Source organism: Zootoca vivipara, chromosome 12, assembly GCF_963506605.1.
Source record: "Zootoca vivipara chromosome 12, rZooViv1.1, whole genome shotgun sequence".
Taxonomy (NCBI): domain Eukaryota; kingdom Metazoa; phylum Chordata; class Lepidosauria; order Squamata; family Lacertidae; genus Zootoca; species Zootoca vivipara.
In genome coordinates, this window is record NC_083287.1 from 28,638,427 (window position 1) to 28,658,731 (window position 20,305).

At 45.5% G+C, this 20,305-nt stretch overlaps 1 protein-coding gene across 1 annotated transcript; it reads right to left on the bottom strand.

Moving 5' to 3' along the window:
• Positions 1–4,598: 4,598 nt before the first annotated feature.
• On the bottom strand, positions 4,599–19,967 carry LOC118092123 (von Willebrand factor D and EGF domain-containing protein). Its single transcript, XM_035129889.2, has 5 exons — positions 19,706–19,967; positions 10,761–10,856; positions 9,859–9,963; positions 8,842–8,937; positions 4,599–5,022 (listed from the first exon to the last, which is right to left on the bottom strand). The coding sequence occupies exons 1-5, from the start codon at positions 19,965–19,967 to the stop codon at positions 4,913–4,915; spliced, it is 669 nt and encodes a 222-aa protein (XP_034985780.1). The 3' UTR covers positions 4,599–4,912.
• Positions 19,968–20,305: the final 338 nt, after the last annotated feature.

A 20,305-nucleotide genomic window follows, 5' to 3' on the forward strand; every position in this document is an offset into this window, starting at 1 on the left:
AGTCGCTGCCTGTACTACCAACAGCAGAGGGAGACCATAGTCAGTGTGCCTAGTAGCTATGGATAGCTTTATTCTCCACTAATTTGTCTGGTCCTCTTTTAAACCATCCAGACTGATGGCTCCCATCACCTCATGCAGGAGGAAATTCTACAATTTTAACTATGCATTGTGCAAATTCTTCACTTTCTTTTATGCGTCCTGAAATTTCCAACACTCATAGTTTCATTGGATGGACTCGCGCTCCAGAAGAAACACTTCTTTCTTTCTCAGCATCGTGCAATCGTTTCCCCCCTCTGCTGCAAAAGGGGTTGATGAGAGATTATTTGGGGGAGGTTGGGCAAGATGCCCTCAGTAGCCCCCAAGTTGGTCCTACCCTTAGGCAGAATGCTTCCGGAAGCTGGAGGACAGAGCAGCAGGTATATCTACACAGCCCAGCTTGTGCATCCTAATCTAGCCAACTGCATAGCTGCCAAGTTTTCCCTTTTCTCGCGAGGAAGCCTATTCAGCATAAGGGAATTTCCCTTAAAAAAAAGGGAGAACTTGGCAGCTATGGCCAACCGCCAAGAGGAGGATGCTGTCCTCTTGCCAGTGCTGAAGTAAGATTCATCTGCCCAGTCTAGTTGGCTTCTGTGTGTGAAATGGGGGAGAGGACATCTTCTTGTGCTTCACCATTGCCCCTCCCCTCAAATCTGAGCAAGAAAGCTGTGAGTGACCAGGAGTGATTGGTAGCACTAATATAAAACCCGTAGGCTTCATCATTCTGTTGCTTGCACATTTTGTTTCTCTGGGTGCCACTTGGCAAAAGTCTTATCTTTATATCTTTCATACCCTTTACTCTAAACCAGCTCACCAGGTTACAGTGCTCATCTGGAGCCATAATTAAAAGTTGAAAAAGTAGGGATTTCTCTCTCAAAATAAATAAACTCCTTATGTTACACTTAAATACTGTTTCAACGGCTCAGTAGTGAGCAACGATAGAGGCCTGTTGCTTGCTAAGAAGAAGCCACTCTCCTCCTAAGATGTCGATATGAGTTTTGGCAGGTGCCCAAAAATATTGACTCTTGTTGCCACAAGAGATGCTGGTTTCAGATCTTTTGGCCCAGCAGCAATAGTGTAACCCTGTGTCATTATTATGATTTTACCAACAGCTTTGTAGCTTTTATGGCAAATGAGTTAGAAGAGGCTATCTCTTGCAGCAAGGAGCACAAACAACTATTTGCAGCTAAAGCCAATTCGTGTAATTAGGCTTTGTTCTTATCTACCACTTTAAATCAATATAATTATACCTCAATCTACAACACACACAAACACATTTAGACTGCAGCCAGCAGTTTTTGCAGTGATTCATTTACCCAGACAAAATCTTAAATGCAGCCTAATGAGAGAGAGAAAATTCCCCATACAGTGGTACCTCTACTTATGAATAACTCTACTTACGAATGTTTCTACTTACGAATGGAGCTCCGTCCGCCATCTTGGATGTGGTTTAGATAGGATTTTTTCTACTTACGATTTTTTAGATAGGGTTGCTTCGACTTACGATTTTTTTCTCCCAATGCATTCCTATGGGATTCGACTTACAATTTTTTTCGACTTACAAATGTGCGTTCGGAACGCATTAAATTCGTAAGTAGAGGTACCCCTGTACTGACCATAGTAAAACCTTTATATATAAAAGGGACTACTACAGCAATTAACTGGACGCGGGTGGTGCTGTGGTCTAAACCGCAGGGCTTGCTGATCAGAAGGTCGGCGGTTCGAATCCCCGTGACGGGGTGAGCTCCCGTTGCTTGGTCCCAGCTCCTGCCCACCTAGCAGTTCGAAAGCATGTCAAAGTGCAAGTAGATAAATAGGTACCACTCTGGCAGGAAGGTAAATGGCTTTTCCGCGCACTGCTCTGGTTCGCCTGAAGCGGCTTGGTCATGCTGGCCACATGACCCGGAAAAACTGTCTGCGGACAAATGCCGGCTCCCTCGACCAGTAAAGCGAGATGAGCACCGCAACCCCAGAGTCGATCGCGACTGGACTTAACTGTCAGGGGTACCTTTATCTTTACAGCAATTAACTAAATTTAGTTTTGGCACAGACTCTGTCCATTTCAAATGTAAATGCTATGACATAGGCTCTGTGTTAACACAGCCTTTGTGATTTTATCCTTTAAGGCAGGGGTGTCAAACTCAAATTCATCGGGGGCCACATCAGCAGTTTGGTCACCCTCAAAGGGCCGGTTGTATCTGTAGGACTATGTGTCCACTCTTTATTATCATAAATTATTGTCACTGCATTCAATTATTACTGGTTTTTTTGTAATACTGTAAGTAATAACTAGCTCTGAAAGCAGAAACATAGTCAGAATAATGGCAAGTAGATATTCAAATGTACAATTATTGTACAATTTATTGAAAAATGATTTTTGGTAACTGCACTGGGTGGTGGAGGCTCGCTAGGGTTTCATGCAGGAGCTTTGCAGAGCTACTGGTACCTGGAGATGCTGGGGTCCTTCTGCATGCAGGACAAATGTTCTGCCAGTGAGCCACCACCCTTCACCAAAGGGACTGGCTGAGGTTGACTCACTGGAGCTGCTCTCCTGGTTCCAGGGTTTAAGGGCCAGAAGTATAAAGCAGCATCCTATGTTTCTGAGGAGAGGGAGAGGGAGGGGAGGGAGGGAGGAAGGAAGGAAGGAAGAAAAGAGGGAGTGGGAGGGAGAGAGGAAGGAAGGAAAGATGGGAGAGAAAGAAGAGTAGGAAATAAGGAAGGGAATAAAGAAGGAAAGAAAAAGAAAGAGGGAGAAAAGACGGAAAGGGAGAAAGAAGGAAGGAAGTAGAGAGGGAAAGAAAGAATAAGAATGAGGGAGAGGAAGAAAGATGGGAAGGACGGAAGGAAGGAAGGAAGGAAGAAAGAAAGAAAGAAAGAAAGGAGGGAGCAGGAGGGAGAGAGGAAGGAAAGAGGGGAGAGAAAGAAGAGTAGGAAAGAAGGAAGGGAATAAAGAAGGAAAGAAAAAGAAAGACGGAGAGAAGACAGAGATAAGGAAGGAAGGAGAGGGAAAGAAAGAATAAGAACGAGAGAGTGGAAGAAAGAAAGGGAAGGGGGGGTCGCCGCCTTGATTCAGCGCCAGAAAAGAGCGCGAAGGGACCCAGGGGCAAAAAGCATTTCCCGTGCAGCTTGAGGCAGCGGGTGTCCATTTTAGCAGACGTGCGTAAAGCCTCAAAGTTGCACGTTCATGAGGCTGAGCCGCTGCTGAGCTCACGTTCATGAGGCTGAGCCGCGGCAGGAGGAGGAGGAGGTGAGGCAAGAGGAGGAGGAGGAAGCTTGTCGGGTCGGTGCCCGGCAGCACCGTACGGAGAGTGCCGAGCCTCTGGGACGCAGCAGTGCTCTGTAGCACTTTGAATCCTCCTCCTCCGCGCGGCGCTGCTGGGTGCTTTGTCTGTGATTCAGCAGCAGCAGCAGCCGTTTCCAGGTGCCGAGCCGTGGCAGGAGGAGGAGCTGCTGGGCGCTGACCCGGCAAGCTGCCTCCTCCTTCTCCTGCTGTGGCTCGGGGCGCTCCACGAAGCGCTGCTCCGGCCGCCTTTCTACCTCCCCCAGGCCCCAGCTATTGTCGGTGCTTTGTCGGCGCGGCGCTTCAGCAGCAAGGTCCCGCTGGCTGGGGCGCTCGGCGGGCCACATGACGAGGGCTGGCGGGCCGGATTTGGCCCCCGGGCCTTGAGTTTGACACCCGTGCTTTAAGGCATGGATTCTATGTGCTGCTGTGTCAGACCAGACTTAAGAGAACTGATGCTGAATAGTAAAATTACATGGAAGGTTCAGAGGGGAATGGACAAAGTTGGAGGGAAGGGGGGAAAAACCCCTAACGGCCAGCAGATGGAGCTGTTTTCAAGCAATTTTTTAAAATCCAAAACTACAGAAATTCACTGACCTTGCAAGAGGCCAACATTTGCCTGCCGTTGGCAAAGCAACCATGCTTTTAATTAAAGAACCATGAAATTAATGTTTGTCTAGCACCGTGGCAACTTCAGAATAAGATTTCTGAACGCATGCACATTCCGATTACTGCCTCAACTTTACAACTAAAAGGGATTTTGGGGGGGGGGGGGGAGAAATGCTTTCTCTCTTGTGACTGCTAGGGTTTTTTATATATATACAGAGGAAAGCACTAAATAGGAAATATATTTACAGCAGCTACTTTTCCTTGGAGGTCTTGTCCCCAAAACAGCAATAGTCGCATAGAAGAAAACGTGTGTGACTAGCTATACAGAGAAATAACCGTCCAGGCGAAGGGTGCCCATGTGTTATTCCTATCTGCACCACAAGCTAATAGATCAGGTGAACTGACCACACTTTAGTGCTGGGGGCTGCATAAGTGCCAGAGTGTGTGCACAGGCTTCCTCAAGAACCACATGTGCAGCCCCAACTGCTGGCTATAGGCATCCAAGCCCTGAGTACATGCTTGCTTCTGTCCAGCAAGATCCACATTTGATTCTTTGCTTCTGCCCAGCGATTTCTCATACTAGATCAAAGAGCTTTCAAAACCAAGATTATATTCATTACATGGGAAAACAAATTCTATTTGTGGAAGTCAATGAAACAGCAAGAGGAGGAGGTTTTTTGGCAGGGGGCAATGCTTTATTCAGTAAAAAATATTCAATGTTACATGTGCTAAAATGAAACATTAGGTATCCACATGCTTCCAAATTATCCCCACTCACATATATTTTGATACACATTCAACTGCTTTGATATCGTCATACTATATATATATATATATACGCCCTTCAGTATAGGAGAGCTTTCATTTAATATATAATCAAGACTTTAAAATCCTACGTATGGACCGGCTAGCATAATGCAAATTTTCTCCTTTCTCCCAATGTTTATTCATTAAAATAAAAGGAGCTCGTCTTCAGAGTAGGCTGTTTCACTGCTTCATTTTCTTTGTACACTGCAAACCAGAGTATGGTGAACGACATCTGCACACATCTGGAGCGATGCATTTGCCTCCATGGTGACATGGCAACCTACACAATGCTGGGGGGGGGAGGGGAGTCCAAAACTCACATCAGTTACACAGCACAGATTTCATCTCATTAGCCACATTTGATACATAGCATTTTATTGAATTATCACAATTATTCCTAAGAATAGAACAGAACAGAACAGAACAGAATAATGTATTGGCCAAGTATCAACCATACTTGGTATTTTGCTTCGACTACTTTGCAATGTAAAGAAAAAACGTACCTCATACAAACACTATTCCCCTCACAATACAACAGCACAACGAAGAAAATTTCAGTAAAATACAGCAGAACTACAGTATCCGTGCCTGCCATTCATCCTTATAGTGTTGGAATTTTGTTAAATCTTATACTTGGAGAAACGAATAATTCAAATGGGGAAATGTCTTGTGATTTCAAAACCTACGCCTTGTTTAAATCCCACCCACCCTGCCCATGAGTTTACAAACTAGTTTGAAAGGGAAACATGGTTTGGCAGGACTATGACAATTCCAGGCAAGTACAAAGTTTAGGCCTGAGCAGGACGATCTGTTGTCAGGGACTGGGCAGAGGAGGAATGGTGGAAACTGCCTCCCCAGCCTGAACCTTCCAGAGAAGAGGAAGACAGTTTAGATATACAACAGGAGTTTGAAGGAGGTCACAGCTCAGAGGAAGATGAGGGGCAAAGTTGGGAAATAATGGGAGAAGAAGAGGGGGAGGCAGAGCTGGAGCAGCTGGCTAACACGTTATCACTAGAAAGCATTCCAGACCCCCTGTTCTCCCAGAACCCAGTGAGCAGTGAAAGTAGGAGAGCAAAGGTCTTGGAGACAAATGGCCCTAAGCGGCCACCGTAAGCTGGGTGGTGCTGTTGACAATTGAGGAGAGAAGGGGAGTGAAGATTACTCAGAGCAACACCATCATTCCAAGAGGCTGAATTTCTAAGCCTCTCTCTGTGAATATTGAATATCAGACAATGGTAAGAGCCTTCCTTGTCTATCTATTCCCGGCAGTCTACCGTGGGGGGTCGGATTCCCTGACGCCTGGCATCTGTTGTGCTAACTGATTGGTGCTCATGCGTCTTTCCCTTCCAGGAGGACACTATGAGTAATTGGCACCACATGCAATAGATAGGAGGCTGCCTTATCCGAGGTCAGAGCGTGGGTCCATGTAGCTTTGCAATGTCTTCACTGATTAGCAATGGTTTCGGAAAGGGGACCTTCCCAGCCTTACCTGGAGATGCCGAGAAATAAGCTTGGGGACCTTCTGCATACAAGGCAAAAGTTCTGATCGCTGGGCTGCAGCCCATCCCCAAATTGCGAAGAGGTTTGGCACTTGCTAAACCAGTAGATGCGGGAACATTCCATAGCTTCTTGTTACAATACATTTGGAACTTGTACGTAAAGATTAAATAATTAGCAGCTGTTGTTGCTACAGGGTGCCCACAGCTGCAGTTTTCATGAAGTCAAATTTAAAGAGCTTGTGCCTTTTTGTCTTTGCTAGTTTTATAGATTTTAAATTACCAAAAAATAAAATAAAAGGTCCAAGAATTTTGTCCATGTTCCTTATGGTTCTACTCTTATCTTGCTTATTGGCCTCTGATGGTAATGCTGGAGACGATTGCTCAGCACCATGGCACTTGTGCTAGTGTTCCTCAGCTTTCTGTTTTGTCCCCCAAAGTATTTATCTACAAATCTACATGAATATTCCGGGTGAGGGCATGAGTTTGTATGGTTTGTCTTTAAAGACGGTTCCGAAACGTCAACTAGTTCAGAGCACAGATAAATCGCTAACTACGAAATGCCAATTGGAACATACTTTTCACCCTACAATGAGATCTCCTTTGGGCATCTGTTGGTCTGTTTTCAAGCACAATTCAACTGCTGATTATGACTTTTAAAGCCCGCAAATGCTTTGAATCAGAATACATAAGGGACCACCTGACCCTTGAGATCTTCTGAGACCCTTCTTCAGTTGCTCCTAATCTTTAGAGATTGGATGGCAATAAAAAAGAGGGCCTTTTCAGTGGTGACGCCTTATCTTTTGAACAAACTCCGTAGACAGGTCTGTAAAGCTAAACATTATCATCATTTACACACTGTGTCGACTTTTTTCTTTTTACCAAAGCTAAATTGTTTTCTGCCTTCTATTAGATTTGCATTTTTATTGACAGTCCATTATTAATTTTCACTTCTGCGTGTTGTTTACATTACTGTTGATTATTGTTTTATCACTCATTATTGTTTCCAACTTCTTCAATAGTGCAAGATGCTTTGGAGACAACTTGTTGAGAAGTGACTCATAAAACGAATAGAAAAATAAATAACCCACATGGGTGTTCTGGAACTTTAAAGCAGTTTCCCGGTCTGCACCATTGCAGGTGAGAGAAGCAAATTACAAGTTATTTAGCCAGCGATGGTGGTTTGTGTGGGTTCCTAATAAAAGCAACCAGAATAAAATGCTCCTTTGCAGAGCCATTCTAGCAGCACCTACTGTTTTGCATGTCTCTGTGCTGTTCTATATTTCTATGCCTGTTACTTCAACATACTGCTATTGCAATGATTATTCATTTCAAGAGGATTAACCTATAAGATTAATCCAGAGACTCAAAAGGGAAGGAGCTAATCACTACTTCACAGGGAACTCAGTTCAAGGGCCATCTCTCGAAAGCAGCCCTCCCCCATATTAGAAGCAAGAAAAGCAAGAAGTTGCCACTGGTAGTTCTGAAAGCGCGCATGGCCATGCAAGCACTGAAAGAGAATGATGCCCCAACAGAACTTGATGGTGTATTTGAGAATTAGAGGTACAGTAAACACATGAGGTTTATGGTCCTCACAGTCACTCCTATATAGTTAGTCTCAGTCATTTGTTGTAAGAGTAGCTGTCATGTTAGCCTCAAGGAAAGACAGATGGCAGCACAATTCAATTCAGCTGACTTTCTGCCTAAAGAAAGGTCCTGCCTGGAAGCTTCTGTACCCAATCCATCCAGCATTGCCTTAATTCAGAACGCACTACTAGATTGCAGCCAGTGACCCAGACAAACGCAGCTCCAGGCACAGACATACTTGACAGTCACTTATATCCTTTAGCTGAAGGATCCCAGAAGCTGCTTTTAAGATACTCTCTTATCCACTTACATTGCTTCATGCTTGGCACTCGCTACTCAGTTTAGTGACCCGCCCACTTGACATCTATCACTGCCTTAAAGGCTTTGACCCACCACCATTTGCAAACCACTGCATTAAGAGGATAGCATGCTTTCCACTTCGAGCCTGCAGCAGCTATGGATAGACTATTTTTGTCTGTCTTTAGGGAAGAGGAAGACTCTTCCCCTTCTTTTTAAAGCCCTGCTGAACTGAAAAAAGAAATCCTAGAGGTTGCTGTACTGTGAAACTCACTTCTGGAGCATCAGTATTGTCTATTTTATCCCAACTTTCAGCAATATCAGCATCTGAGTGGTAGTAGCTATTTACCCAATGAAATTTGAAGTTAGATTAGATTGCAGGTTTCATATAGAACAGACCGCATGAGATGAAGCACAAAAATTATTATTATCATTACTACTAAGGTACAATGATCATCATCATTCCTACTACTATTCACTTTCCATAAATTTCAGTAGGACTTGCCTAACAATGCAAACCAGCAATCTATCTTTACATCGCTGCTGTCTCATTCATTTCAGTCAATCTTGCATGGGGCAGCCATGAAAGAGCCAGTGACCGAAGGCAGGTACAGTTAATACGCCTCCGCAAAGGCTTTGTAGCTCTTGCGGGTGTTACGATGATCATTTCAGCTTTTGGGCGTTTCATTCAAGAGGCTCGCAAGTTCCTCTAAAAGATACGTAACTCACCTAAATGACAGGCACCGCCGACCCAGCCAGTTGCACAGCTGCAGATTCCAGGAGCGACGCAAGTTGCTCCATTCCGACATCCCTGAGGACAAACCGCTGCAAGGAAAGAACAATAAAGCAAAGTCATCTATCTCGGCCTCTCAATATTATCCTGTAGAGCTGGGGACGGCGGGGGTGGGGAGGGGTACACATATGGTCCTCCAGATGTTGCTGGAGTCCAACTTCTATCAGCCCCAGCCAACATGGCCAATGGTCAAGGATGATGGGAACTCTAGTCCACTGACATCTGAAGGGATGATGATGGGATTCCCCATCGCCACTGTAGAGCATTAGATAATGTTTAAAGCTGGGGTCTTACAGATGTTGCCAAACCACAACTCTCATCACCTGTGCCCATTCACCATGCTGGGTGAGGCTGATGGGAGTTGTAATTCTGCAACATCCAGAAGCCCATAGGTTAGGCATCCCTGGTTTGGGGGGGGGGTATTTCCTCCCTCAAACCAGAACAAAACACTAGCATCATTAAAAGTGACCCTTGCATGAAACTGACAGATTGCAAGCAGCAGCTTTAGCTGTCATTCTCAGAAACAGTTACCTCTTGAACAAAAGGTAAACTGTTAGCTCTGACAGTGGTGTTTTTTGGGGGGAGAAAGAGTAGGAGGAACCCCTCCGTGCAGAATCATATAAAGCGAGTTGCCCCTGAAACATTGGGTATATTTTAATGAACTGCATCCAAGCACCAGTTGAGATCTTCTCTCCTCTCCCCTGTCAGGCATAAGATAACTAGCGCGTAGTGGGAAAAGTTTAGCCTGGAACAGGAGACCTGAATTCTGATCCCCACTCGGCCATAAAAGTTACTGAGCAACCCTGAATAAATCTGTTACTCTCTCTTTCTTTCTCTCTCTTTCTCGGTCTAATCTATTTATACTGATCGTTTCAACAATAAAATGGGAAAAACTCCAAGTTGAAAAAAGAGTGGGACTATAATGCAATAACTAAAGAAGTGGAGATTTTTACCTTCCTGGCATCGTGATCCTGTCCAGCCAGAAGCACAAAGGCACTTTACCAGCCCGTTGACCGAGATGCACTCGCCACCGTTTTGACACCCTCCCTCGCAGCTTACTGGTAGGAAACAGCACAGACACAAAGCAAGCCAAGAAGAGCATTATAGCAAGGGCGTTTTTAGTGCATAAATGTTGCCTCTTCCAAGCAACAATTCTAGAATAGAGTTGAGGCATATAGGTGGAAATTTCATGCTCATTTGCTTACGGTAACATTATACATGCTTATTGTAATTTATGGAAAACGTTACTATCCTGACTTTCTGCCTCAAAATGAAGCACTCAAAGTGACTGCAAGACAGATCCAGAACCCACCCACCACCAAAATGCAAATAGTAATCAAATATTAATCTCAACGGGACGTGGGTGGCACTGTGGTCTAAACCACTGAGCCTAGGGCTTGCCGATCAGAAGGTTGGCGGTTCGAATCCCCGTGACAGGGTGAGCTCTCGTTGCTCAGTCCCAGCTCCTGCTCACCTAGCAGTTCGAAAGCACATCAAAGTGCAAGTAGATAAATAGGTACCACTCCGGTGGGAAGGTAAACGGCGTTTCCGTGCACTGCTCTGGTTCGCCAGAAGCAGCTTAGTCATGCTGGCCACATGACCTGGAAGCTGTACACCAGCTCCCTAGGCTAGTAAAGTGAGATGAGCGCCACAACCCCAGTCATCCGTGACTGTCAATGATCCCTTTACCTTTATTAATCTCAATATATGAGAGTTCCAGACACATTATACCATGTCTGTATTGCAGTCCTGACCAACCTAGTACCCTCAAAAACCTTTGGACTACAAGTGCAATGGTTTCAGATTATTCCCCCACTCTTAGTCACAATTTGAAAACTGCCTAAATTCAGCTTACCTTTATGACAGTATCGTCCTCCATAGCCAGGCTGACACCTGCATTTTCCAGGTCTGAGACATTTCCCACCATTTTTACATTTCGGATAACAAGTTGCTATGAACCAAAAGAAAGGGACAAAGAAAGTTAGATGGGACATTTCTGGGCTTCGGGATTGGGAACAGTCCACTCAAAAGCACCCTACTCCTTCAAGGAGCCTACCAGTTAATTCAGACATTTGCCTGAGCCCAGTAGACCAGTCAGCAATTCATAGGATACATGTTGTACACTCAGTAATGGTAAATATAATCTACTAATTTTGTTTGTGAAACGGCTATAATGAAGACTGAACTTTCTTTTCATGTTGAATGCTGTTTGCTATCCAGTGATAGGAGCAAAGCTTGTCATCTGATAACAACCACCACAACTGATTATATTAATTAGCTCTCAAATGCTATATGAAAAGAACTGGTGACAGGACGACCCTGAACCAAATCCAATCTCCAAAGTCATGCTATTCTTCAATAGCTATTATTCAATAGATTAGCTATTCTTCAATAGCTAAACCAGAGGCAAAAGAGAAGAGCTACAGAAATGGGAAATGGTTTGCTTTTAAACTCTGATTAAAAGCTAATCCAGATGAACATTGGTGCAAATGTAACAGTACAACATGGCTACAGAAATATTATAAATGAATCACTCTTAACTCACTGGTCAAAGGATGATGGGACAGGTTTAGCTCTTGAATTTCCTTTGAAGTTAGTGCTGGGTGTACTGGTAGATTTGACAGAAGCGAGTGCTCAGTCTGCATAAAGTTAACTCTCTCTCCCCCCCCCCCCCCTATTCTTGAACACCTGGTTGATACTGCCTGAATCAGCGAGTTTATCATTTCGGTAACACTAATAATTTGATCATTTATTTTCTGGCATGCTTCTTTCTTAGTGCCCGTTTTGCTTAATGAATGGCTTCTTATGTAAGATGTAAAGTTGCGTTTCAAAAAGCAGATTTCATTCATTCATTCATTGTTACCCCTTGCACTGATCTGGCCAATACACAATTAACAGGTCCATCTAAAAGGAACTACAGTCGTACCTTGGATCTCAAACAACTTGTGAGTCTAACGTTTTGGGTCCCAAACGCTGCAAACCCGGAAGTTATTGTTCCGGTTTGCAAACGTTCTTTGGAACCCGAACATCCATCACTACTTCTGCGGCTTCTGATTGGCTGCAGGAGCTTCAACTTCCAAGGTATGACTGTAGTTGGTTCTAAAGCAGGGGTCCCCAAAATTACCGGGCTTTGGGCCAGTGCCCGCAGCGCCGATCACGTGGCGGGCCGGAGGACGGGGGAAGCACATGCCCATACGGTGTGCACACAGTATTTCTGGCGCACTTCCGGGTCGCAGGAGCACCAGAAATAGCTTGTGCGCCTCCTCCGACCCAGAAATGTGCCGGAAATGACGCTTGCGCATGTGCGCAAGCTATTTCTGGCGCTCCTCTGACCCAGAAGTGGGAAACCACGCCACACCAGTAAGAGCGGGCAGCGGTAGCGGGCAGCGAGGGTCGTCGCTGGCTGGATAAATGAGGCCTTCGGGCTGTATCCGGCCACAGGCCGTAGTCTGAGGGTGTCTGTTCTAAAGCTTTATTGATGCTAATAATCCATTGGGAATATCATGGGTCCTTAGACTGCTTGGCTACTCAGGACAGTTCTGGTAGCAGCTGTGAACTCACATCTAACTTCATCTTAGCTCTTAAGTTTTTGATTTATGATGGGAAGCCATGTGGAACTGCACAACCCAACTGCAAATCTTTCTACGGTTAAAACTGATTATGTCCTCAAACAACCATTTTTCTCATCACCTCATCCCACCCCTTTCACCAGCCTTTCTCAGCGATTAATCAGCTTCTTCATGAATAGTTTTCCTACAGCAAACAGCATTTTCTTAAGTTTTCATCCATGCTAAATATGGGCTTAAAATGAAAACCTGCTGAGAAGCCAGTATTCCTTGTGGATTCTAGGGGAATTCTTTGTGGCAGCTACAAGATATGCCTGCACGACGGACAAATAAATAACTGGGAAATTGCACATTTTGGCATACGGCTGCTTCGATGATTTTGTGCAAACAAATTATCTGACAAGTTTAGCTAGTTCTTGGCTAATAAATCATTCATGAGCCGATCCCGATTTCGATGTATTTGCTATCTGCAAACAATTTTCAATAGAACATTTTCAGGTTTTCCTCTGGACTTGCATTATGGATTAAATTGGGATTCAGGTGATCACCAGGAATTTACTGGCAGCAGTCTATAATGTGTAATGACGGTTCTGGCCTCTGAACACACAAATCAAATGTAGGAAATGGCAATTTTTAAAAATAATATAAAAAGATGTGCACTTTAACAAAAAAAATAATGAATGGCAAATATTAACAGCTTATCGCAAGAAGAAACACTTCTCAAAAAAAGTACGTGAGCAAGAATTATTTAAATCATTGTTCATGAATGAAGAAGAGCAGAAAAAATATTTCAGCGCATTGCATTAAGAATTGCCCATAAGTAGTCCACTGCTACCATTCTTTTTTCTCCATTTGGTAGTGTTTTCAAAATTATTATTAAATCCTTGAAATATTTTTTAAAGGTCGCAGTAAGCATTTATTAGTATTTTAAAACTTTTTCCCCTAATGTTCAACAAAATACTGCAGTCCCTCAAGGACTGCCTCTCCCCATATGAACTGACCTGGCCCCTGGGATCATCATCTGAGGCCACTCGTTGTGTACCTCCTCCATGAAGGTGACTCCAGAGGGTGGCAACACGAGAACGGGGCCTTCTCTGCAGTGGCTCCCCACTTGTGGAATGCTTTCCCCAGGGAGCCTCTCCTAGCACCTTCATTACAAATCTTCAGGCACCAGACAAAAGCATTCCTCTTCTCCCAGGCCTTGTGCTAATTAAACAGTTTATGGCCTTTTAAATGTATTATTCTTTATTAAATGCATGTACATATTAGGCATATACATATTTATTTATTTATTTATAAATACATATTCATTATGATTCCCCCCCCCTATATTATTATTTATTTTCTGTTTTTCTATATTGTGATTCTACGTTGTGAACCACACTGAGATCCATGGATGGTAGTAGTTCTGTAACCCGGGTTTTAAAGTAAAAGTTGGGCTTTCTTTTTTTAAAAAAGCAAGATACGATTGCATACTTGGAGGGGTTTCGTTTCTTCCCATCTTCAGGGACCCACTCATTTTAATACCCAGTGTACCTGCATGCTAACTATTCACTTTACTAATACAGTAGAGAGTGGTATGCATTTGATTCTCCAAAGAACTTTTCCTAATTCAATTATGCAAATAAAAGATTCTTCATATTCGACCCCCTCTTGTGATAATCCTTATAAGTAGCTTTCTACCGTAGACACAACTATACCTGATTAATTGGTATGATCTCATTTCATTATACCGTCTGCATCAATAAAGGTGTCTACTTTTATACAGCTGCCCAATACTGTATTCTGGCAGGCATATTCTAGTTAAAGCCACTGGTGTTGTTTTCTGTCAGTTGTTGATGGCTGATTTTATGCTGCCATTCTTCCTGATGTTTCATTTAAGTATTAGCATTGCTCGAACTTTGCTGTGATTTATAATTTTAAGTTGAAATTTAATTCATAATCAAATTGAATTTCAATGAGTTTGAGTTAAATCATAAAAGATGGAGTGTAAATGTCAAAACAAATTAACAAACAAGCATTGGTCTTGGGATACGTTTGGCAAAATATCAAAATGGCCTCCACAGATTGTTGAGTTTTGAGGGACAGACTGGGCCTATTCATAGGGTTGTCGTATATCTGGGAGTCAGCAGCAGTGTCTGGGCGGAAATTGGTAAAAATGTCAGGGAGAATCCAGACGTATGGCAGCCCATGTCGGCAGTGCTGTTTTTCATTTAAAAAACGGTATTTTTTTGCGATGTAGAGAAAAAAGCTCAACAGCTTTTCTGTCTGGATTTTCACTGTTTGAAATATGGCAACCCTACCCTTCATCTTCTTTGCAACCTTTCATCTTCTTTGCTTCTAGCCTTGAGGCTCAGAGCACCATGTCCTCACTATCTTCCAGCTATTACTCAACTTACCTGTATCTCAGACTGAATCCTGAGCTCTTGAAGGTTTTTGGCGAGAGAGCCTAAAGCAGGAGGGAATCACCACAGTACAGCCAGAGCATACAAATATGCCATCATAAACCACCCTGAGAACTTTTGTTACTGGGCAGCCCATAAAAGTAAATAAAATGAATTAATTAAATGTTAATTCAGTTTTTTAAAACATTTTGCAACGTTAGAAATAAGAACTTGGTGCAGGGGTGGGTCCTCTAGGTCTCTCTATTGGCCCTCAAAGCTCTCTCTGGGGCACACCGTCCTTGAGAGCTTTTGCCTGTCTGGAACATGTCCTTCCTTGAACTATGGCAATGCCTCTTGCCTGCCACAGCGAAGATGGAGAGAGATGTAGCCGGTGTCTGTAGAAACATCTGAATTTGCACAGCTAGAATGCAACCAAAGATAAGAGCAGAGCTTTCCAAACTTTTCAAGTTGGTGACACACTTTTTGGACGTGCATCATTTCGCGACACAGTAATTCAGTTTTGCATCATTTCATGGCACAGTAATTCGGTTTTACTAGCAAACCAGAGGTTAAACTAACCCTTTCCAGCCCCGGGAGGAGCATGGGGATTGTTTGTGTGACACACCTACACACTGCAGCTGACACACTAACGTGTTGCGGCACACAGTTTGGAAAGCTCTGGGTAAAAATCAAGTCTACTTTTGCACCAGGCTCCACTCACCACTGATAAGTGGCTCCTGGATGTTTGTCCACAAAGTTTGTCAAAAGGTCTCTCCATTCACAATCCATGCAATATACCCTAGCTGCCCCAGCACTTGTCAACTGTCCCCATGCCTTTGCACTCATTGGTCAGAACACCAGAAGGCAGGAACAACTTTGGTGCACAGGGATCAACTGGGAGAGCATACTGTCACTGAGTTCTTCCTTGTTTCTCTACAAGTTTCTACAAGGGCTAGAGACCTATAGTACTTTTAAACAAGAAGAAAAGCTGAATATTTAGGAACAAGGGCGTAGCCAGGATCAAAACTAGGGGGGGGGGCAAGCCATGATCATTCAGGGGCGGGGCCACAAAGTGGGAACGTGGGCGGGGCTACAGGGCCAGCTGGCCTGACGACATCGTGGTGGCGGCAGCGGCGGCAGCGGCCACCTTGTGCTTCTGGGGCTGGCAACGGCGGCGGCTACCCTGCTTGGCTGGAGAGGACGGGAGGGTCGGGCAGGCAAGAGGGGGTGACAGGGTGGGCGAGGGCAAGGCAAGGCACGGCCGCAGTCACGACGGCTCCGAGGCGTTGCTGCATATCAGCATAATATTTCAACCATGTTGTGGGTTCAAGCCCCACCTTAGGAAAAAATTCCTGCATTGCAGGGGGTTGGACTAGATGACCCTTGTGGTCCCTTCCGACTACAATTCTATGATTCTATTGATATATTGCCATAGCATATGCATCATTCTGCTTTCTTGAATTGTCCTACTCCTAGGCATAGCAGCCAACTCCTAGAGGCCTAGGTGCCTCCCCCCCCCAAATACTAGTAAATACCGTATGTGAAAGAGTCATCCCCCCCATGTTGATGGGCTTTCTATGTGGGGCTTATCTGCCCCCCCCCATATTTTATTAAGAATGGAAGAGGGAGGGAAGGAAGAAATAGAGAGAGGGATAACTCATATTTGTGGGTGCCTCTGGGTGACGCTGTGATGCTGGAACTCTGCAGCAAGAGGACGGGAGGGTCGGGCAGGCGAGAGGGGGTGGCAGGGCGGGTGAGGGCGAGGGAAGGCACGGCCGCAGTCACGACAGCTCCGAGGCGTTGCTGCATATCAGCATAATATTTCAACCATGTTGTGGGTTCAAGCCCCACCTTGGGGGAAAAATCCTGCATTGCAGGGGGTTGGACTAGATGACCCTTGTGGTCCCTTCCGACTACAATTCTATGATTCCATTGATATATTACCATAGCATATGCATCATTCTGCTTTCTTGAATTGTCCTACTCCTAGGCATAGCAGCCAAATCCTAGAGGCCTAGGTGCCTCTCCCTCCCCCCCCCAATTACTGGTAAATACCGTATTTGAAAGAGTCACCCCCCCATTTTGATGGGCTTTCTATGTGGGGCTTATCTGCCCCCCCCCCCAGTATTTTATTAAGGATGGAAGAGGGAGGGAAGGAAGGAATAATAGAGAGAGGGATACCTCATATTTGTGGGTGCCTCTGGGTGATGCTGTGAAGCTGGAACTCTGCAGCAAGTGGATGGGAGGGTCGGGCAGGGGAGAGGGGGTGGCAGGGCAGGCGAGGGCGAGGCAAGACAGGGCCGCAGTCTCGATGGCTCCGAGGCGTTGCTGCATATCAGCATAATATTTCAACCATGTTGTGGGTTCAAGCCCCACATTGGGGAAAAATTCCTGCATTGCAGGGGGTTGGACTAGATGACCCTTGTGGTCCCTTCCGACTACAATTCCATGATTCTATTGATATATTACCATAGCATATGCATGATTCTGCTTTCTTGAATTGTCCTAGGCATAGCAGCCAACTCCTAGAGGCCTAGGTGCCTCCCCCCCCAAAAGAAATTACTGGTAAATACTGTATTTTAAAGAGTCCTCCCCCCCCCATGTTGATGGGCTTTCTATGTGGGGCTTATCTGCCCCCCCCCAGTATTTTATTGAGGATGGAAGAGGGAGGAAAGGAAGGAAGAAATAGAGAGAGGGATAACTCACATTTGTGGGTGCCTCTGGGTGACGCTGTGATGCTAGAACTCTGCAGCAAGAGGAAGATACCGGTACACCTGTACAGGAGCCTTGTAAGCAGCTTTCTCTCTGCTTGATTTACAGCAGGCACGTCCAACAGGTAGATTGTGATCTACCAGTAGATCACTGGATGTCTGTGGTAGATCACTGCTAGATCACTGGCACCCCTAAAAAAAGCTCACCCAAATTTTTCCTCCTCCCTAAAAAAAGCTGAACTATGACCTGAAGCCCTAAACAAAAATGGGCCTCCCTCCCTCCTAAAAGAAGCTCAACAAGTTTGACCTAAACCCCCCAAAACAGGGCTTCCCTTCCTTAAAAAAACTCAACAGCTTTGACCTGAACCCCCCAAAAGGGGGTAGATCACTCCCAGTTTTTAACTCTGTGAGTAGATCAGAGTCTCTTGGGAGGTGGCCACCCCTGATTTACAGTATACAGATGCAGGAGGAGGGGCAGACTGGAACACCAATGCTTTTTATAAACATCACTGTGTCTATCAAAGCTACAGCCCCCCCCCTTCTTATTCACTTCCTTTTAGCCTTGCAGGGCCACCTTAGTCAAATTGAATCCTCTGCACCCTCATTAAATCGCCAATAGAACTGTTAATGCGATCCCTGAATGCTCATTAACAGCTCCCACTGAATAACAATAGGGTGAATAGGGTGGACCTTGCCTGAAGGGATATTCTGCTCCATTGTCTTAACTGCTTAAGTACTGGTAGCCACTTTGCTTTATTTATTTGATGTGTTTTTGTTACAGCTGTGTTCCCGCCCCCAGCAAGTGGAGAGCTGCTCTTGCTAAAGCAAAGCCCTTTCCACTTCAGTTTTTGGAGGGGCAAAGTATTGGTTATGGTCTGTAAAATACAATATTTTTTTGCTTCTAGGGGGGGGCAGCTGCCCCCCCCTGCCCCCCTGTCTACACCCATGTTTAGGAAAGGACTACAGAAAGTCCCTGAAGTGTGCTCCACCCCCATCTCTCTCTCTCCCCCCACCCCAATTCTTTGGGATCTGGAACTTTCAGGAGGACAAAAACATTACACAAAGTAGGGTCAGCATTTCTTCTTCTTTTTTAGATTCCCTGCTCAAACATTTCCCCTACTGCTGGAAAATAAGTGATTTGCAAGTGGAACAGCCAAGCACATTATTCCCACCAGATGAATACTTGGGTTACATCTTCCTCCACTCCACAGTCACAAAAGGATTCCTGTAAAAGGACCTCAGTCAGTGTAAGAATTGAGGCGGGGCTTGTCAGCCAAGCAAGATCTTGCTTTCAGTAAGAAGAATCTATTGTTGAAGCCAAAATGCTCTTTGTTCTCATGACTGCAATCCCACAAACACTTTCTTGGGAGCAAGCAGCACCAATGAAATCAATGCTGACGAACTCCAGGCAGTTAACTTTCACAGCAGACACAAAACATGAGCTTTGTGGCAGGAATCTTTAGGAGATTAACAGAAGTGTAGTGCTCAATCCTACTCATGTTTACTCAAAATAAGGTCCTGTTGTGCCCAATGATGCTTTACTCCTGTGTTCAGGATTGCAGCCTTACACTAGTGTTAGCTTTCCTGGACTTGACTCGACTTCTTGTCTGTGAGAGTATGACAGTGAGAAATCGACGGGGCGTCCAAGTAAACGTTAGGATCGGGCAGCAAACCTTCGATCCTGAACGTGCACTAACCCCTTTCCTGCGTATTTATAATCTGGAATAACCAACACCCATGCACTTCTCCCAGGTAAACGTGCAGGCAGAGGACTGCAGTTTGAAGTAAAACTCCCAAAAGTTACTCCACCCTGAGGATCGCTCCTCTATCCCTTCGGAGGAGCAGCCCCCGAAGAAAGGCTGGTGCAGAGAGGCAGGAGAGTTTAGCTGCAAATCTGCGCCAGAGTGACGAGGCTTACATTTAATTACTAGCACTTTCCCAGCAAGATCCCAGGGCGGATTACAGCAATTTAAAATTTAGCACGGGTAGTCAAAGGAACGTGGTTGGGTCCTGAAAACATACATCTCAGGTCCAGCAAAGACCAGGGTAAAGAGGGCCAGCCCAACCGACACCTTGCACGGGAAGGGGGCTTCCCCACCACCACCACCACCACCCCGCTCTTCTACCCGTTATACCAACCATACTGGCAGCGCTCGCCCTCGTAGCCCCGGGAGCAGAAGCAGGTGCCGTTCCGGATGCACAGGCCCCCGTGCTGGCAAGGCGGGTTGGCGCACACGGCGCGCGGGTCGAAGACGAAGGGCACGGCGACGCCGCGAGACACCTTGGACGGCTGCGCCAGCGCCAACAGCGGCGCCGCGGCGCAGGTCACCAAGAGCAGCCACAGCGCCGCCGCCTGCGGGATTCCCGCCACGCGCTCAGCGCCCGCCACGCGCCACCCCATCGCTTGGCCTGGCCTGGCGCGGCGACCCAGCGGCGCTCTCTGGTCCCGGCTGCGCTCCCCTTGCGCGCGCTGCCTGCCGCTCCCTCCTCCACTCCCGCACTTTCCTCCTCTTCTGCTTCCCCCCTTCCTTCCTTTCTTTCTTTCTTTCTTTCTCTCCCTCCTTCCCCTTCCCCGCCTTCTGTTCCCGGACCTCTCTCGTTTCACTCGCTTCTCTTTTTCACTTTTTTAAATATATATATGTTACACGACATATTTCCTCGGGTGGCTGGAGCCACTGAAAGGAAGCTCTGTCTTGTGCACGTGAGTTTATATTCTGAAGCAAAATCCAAGCGTTTGTC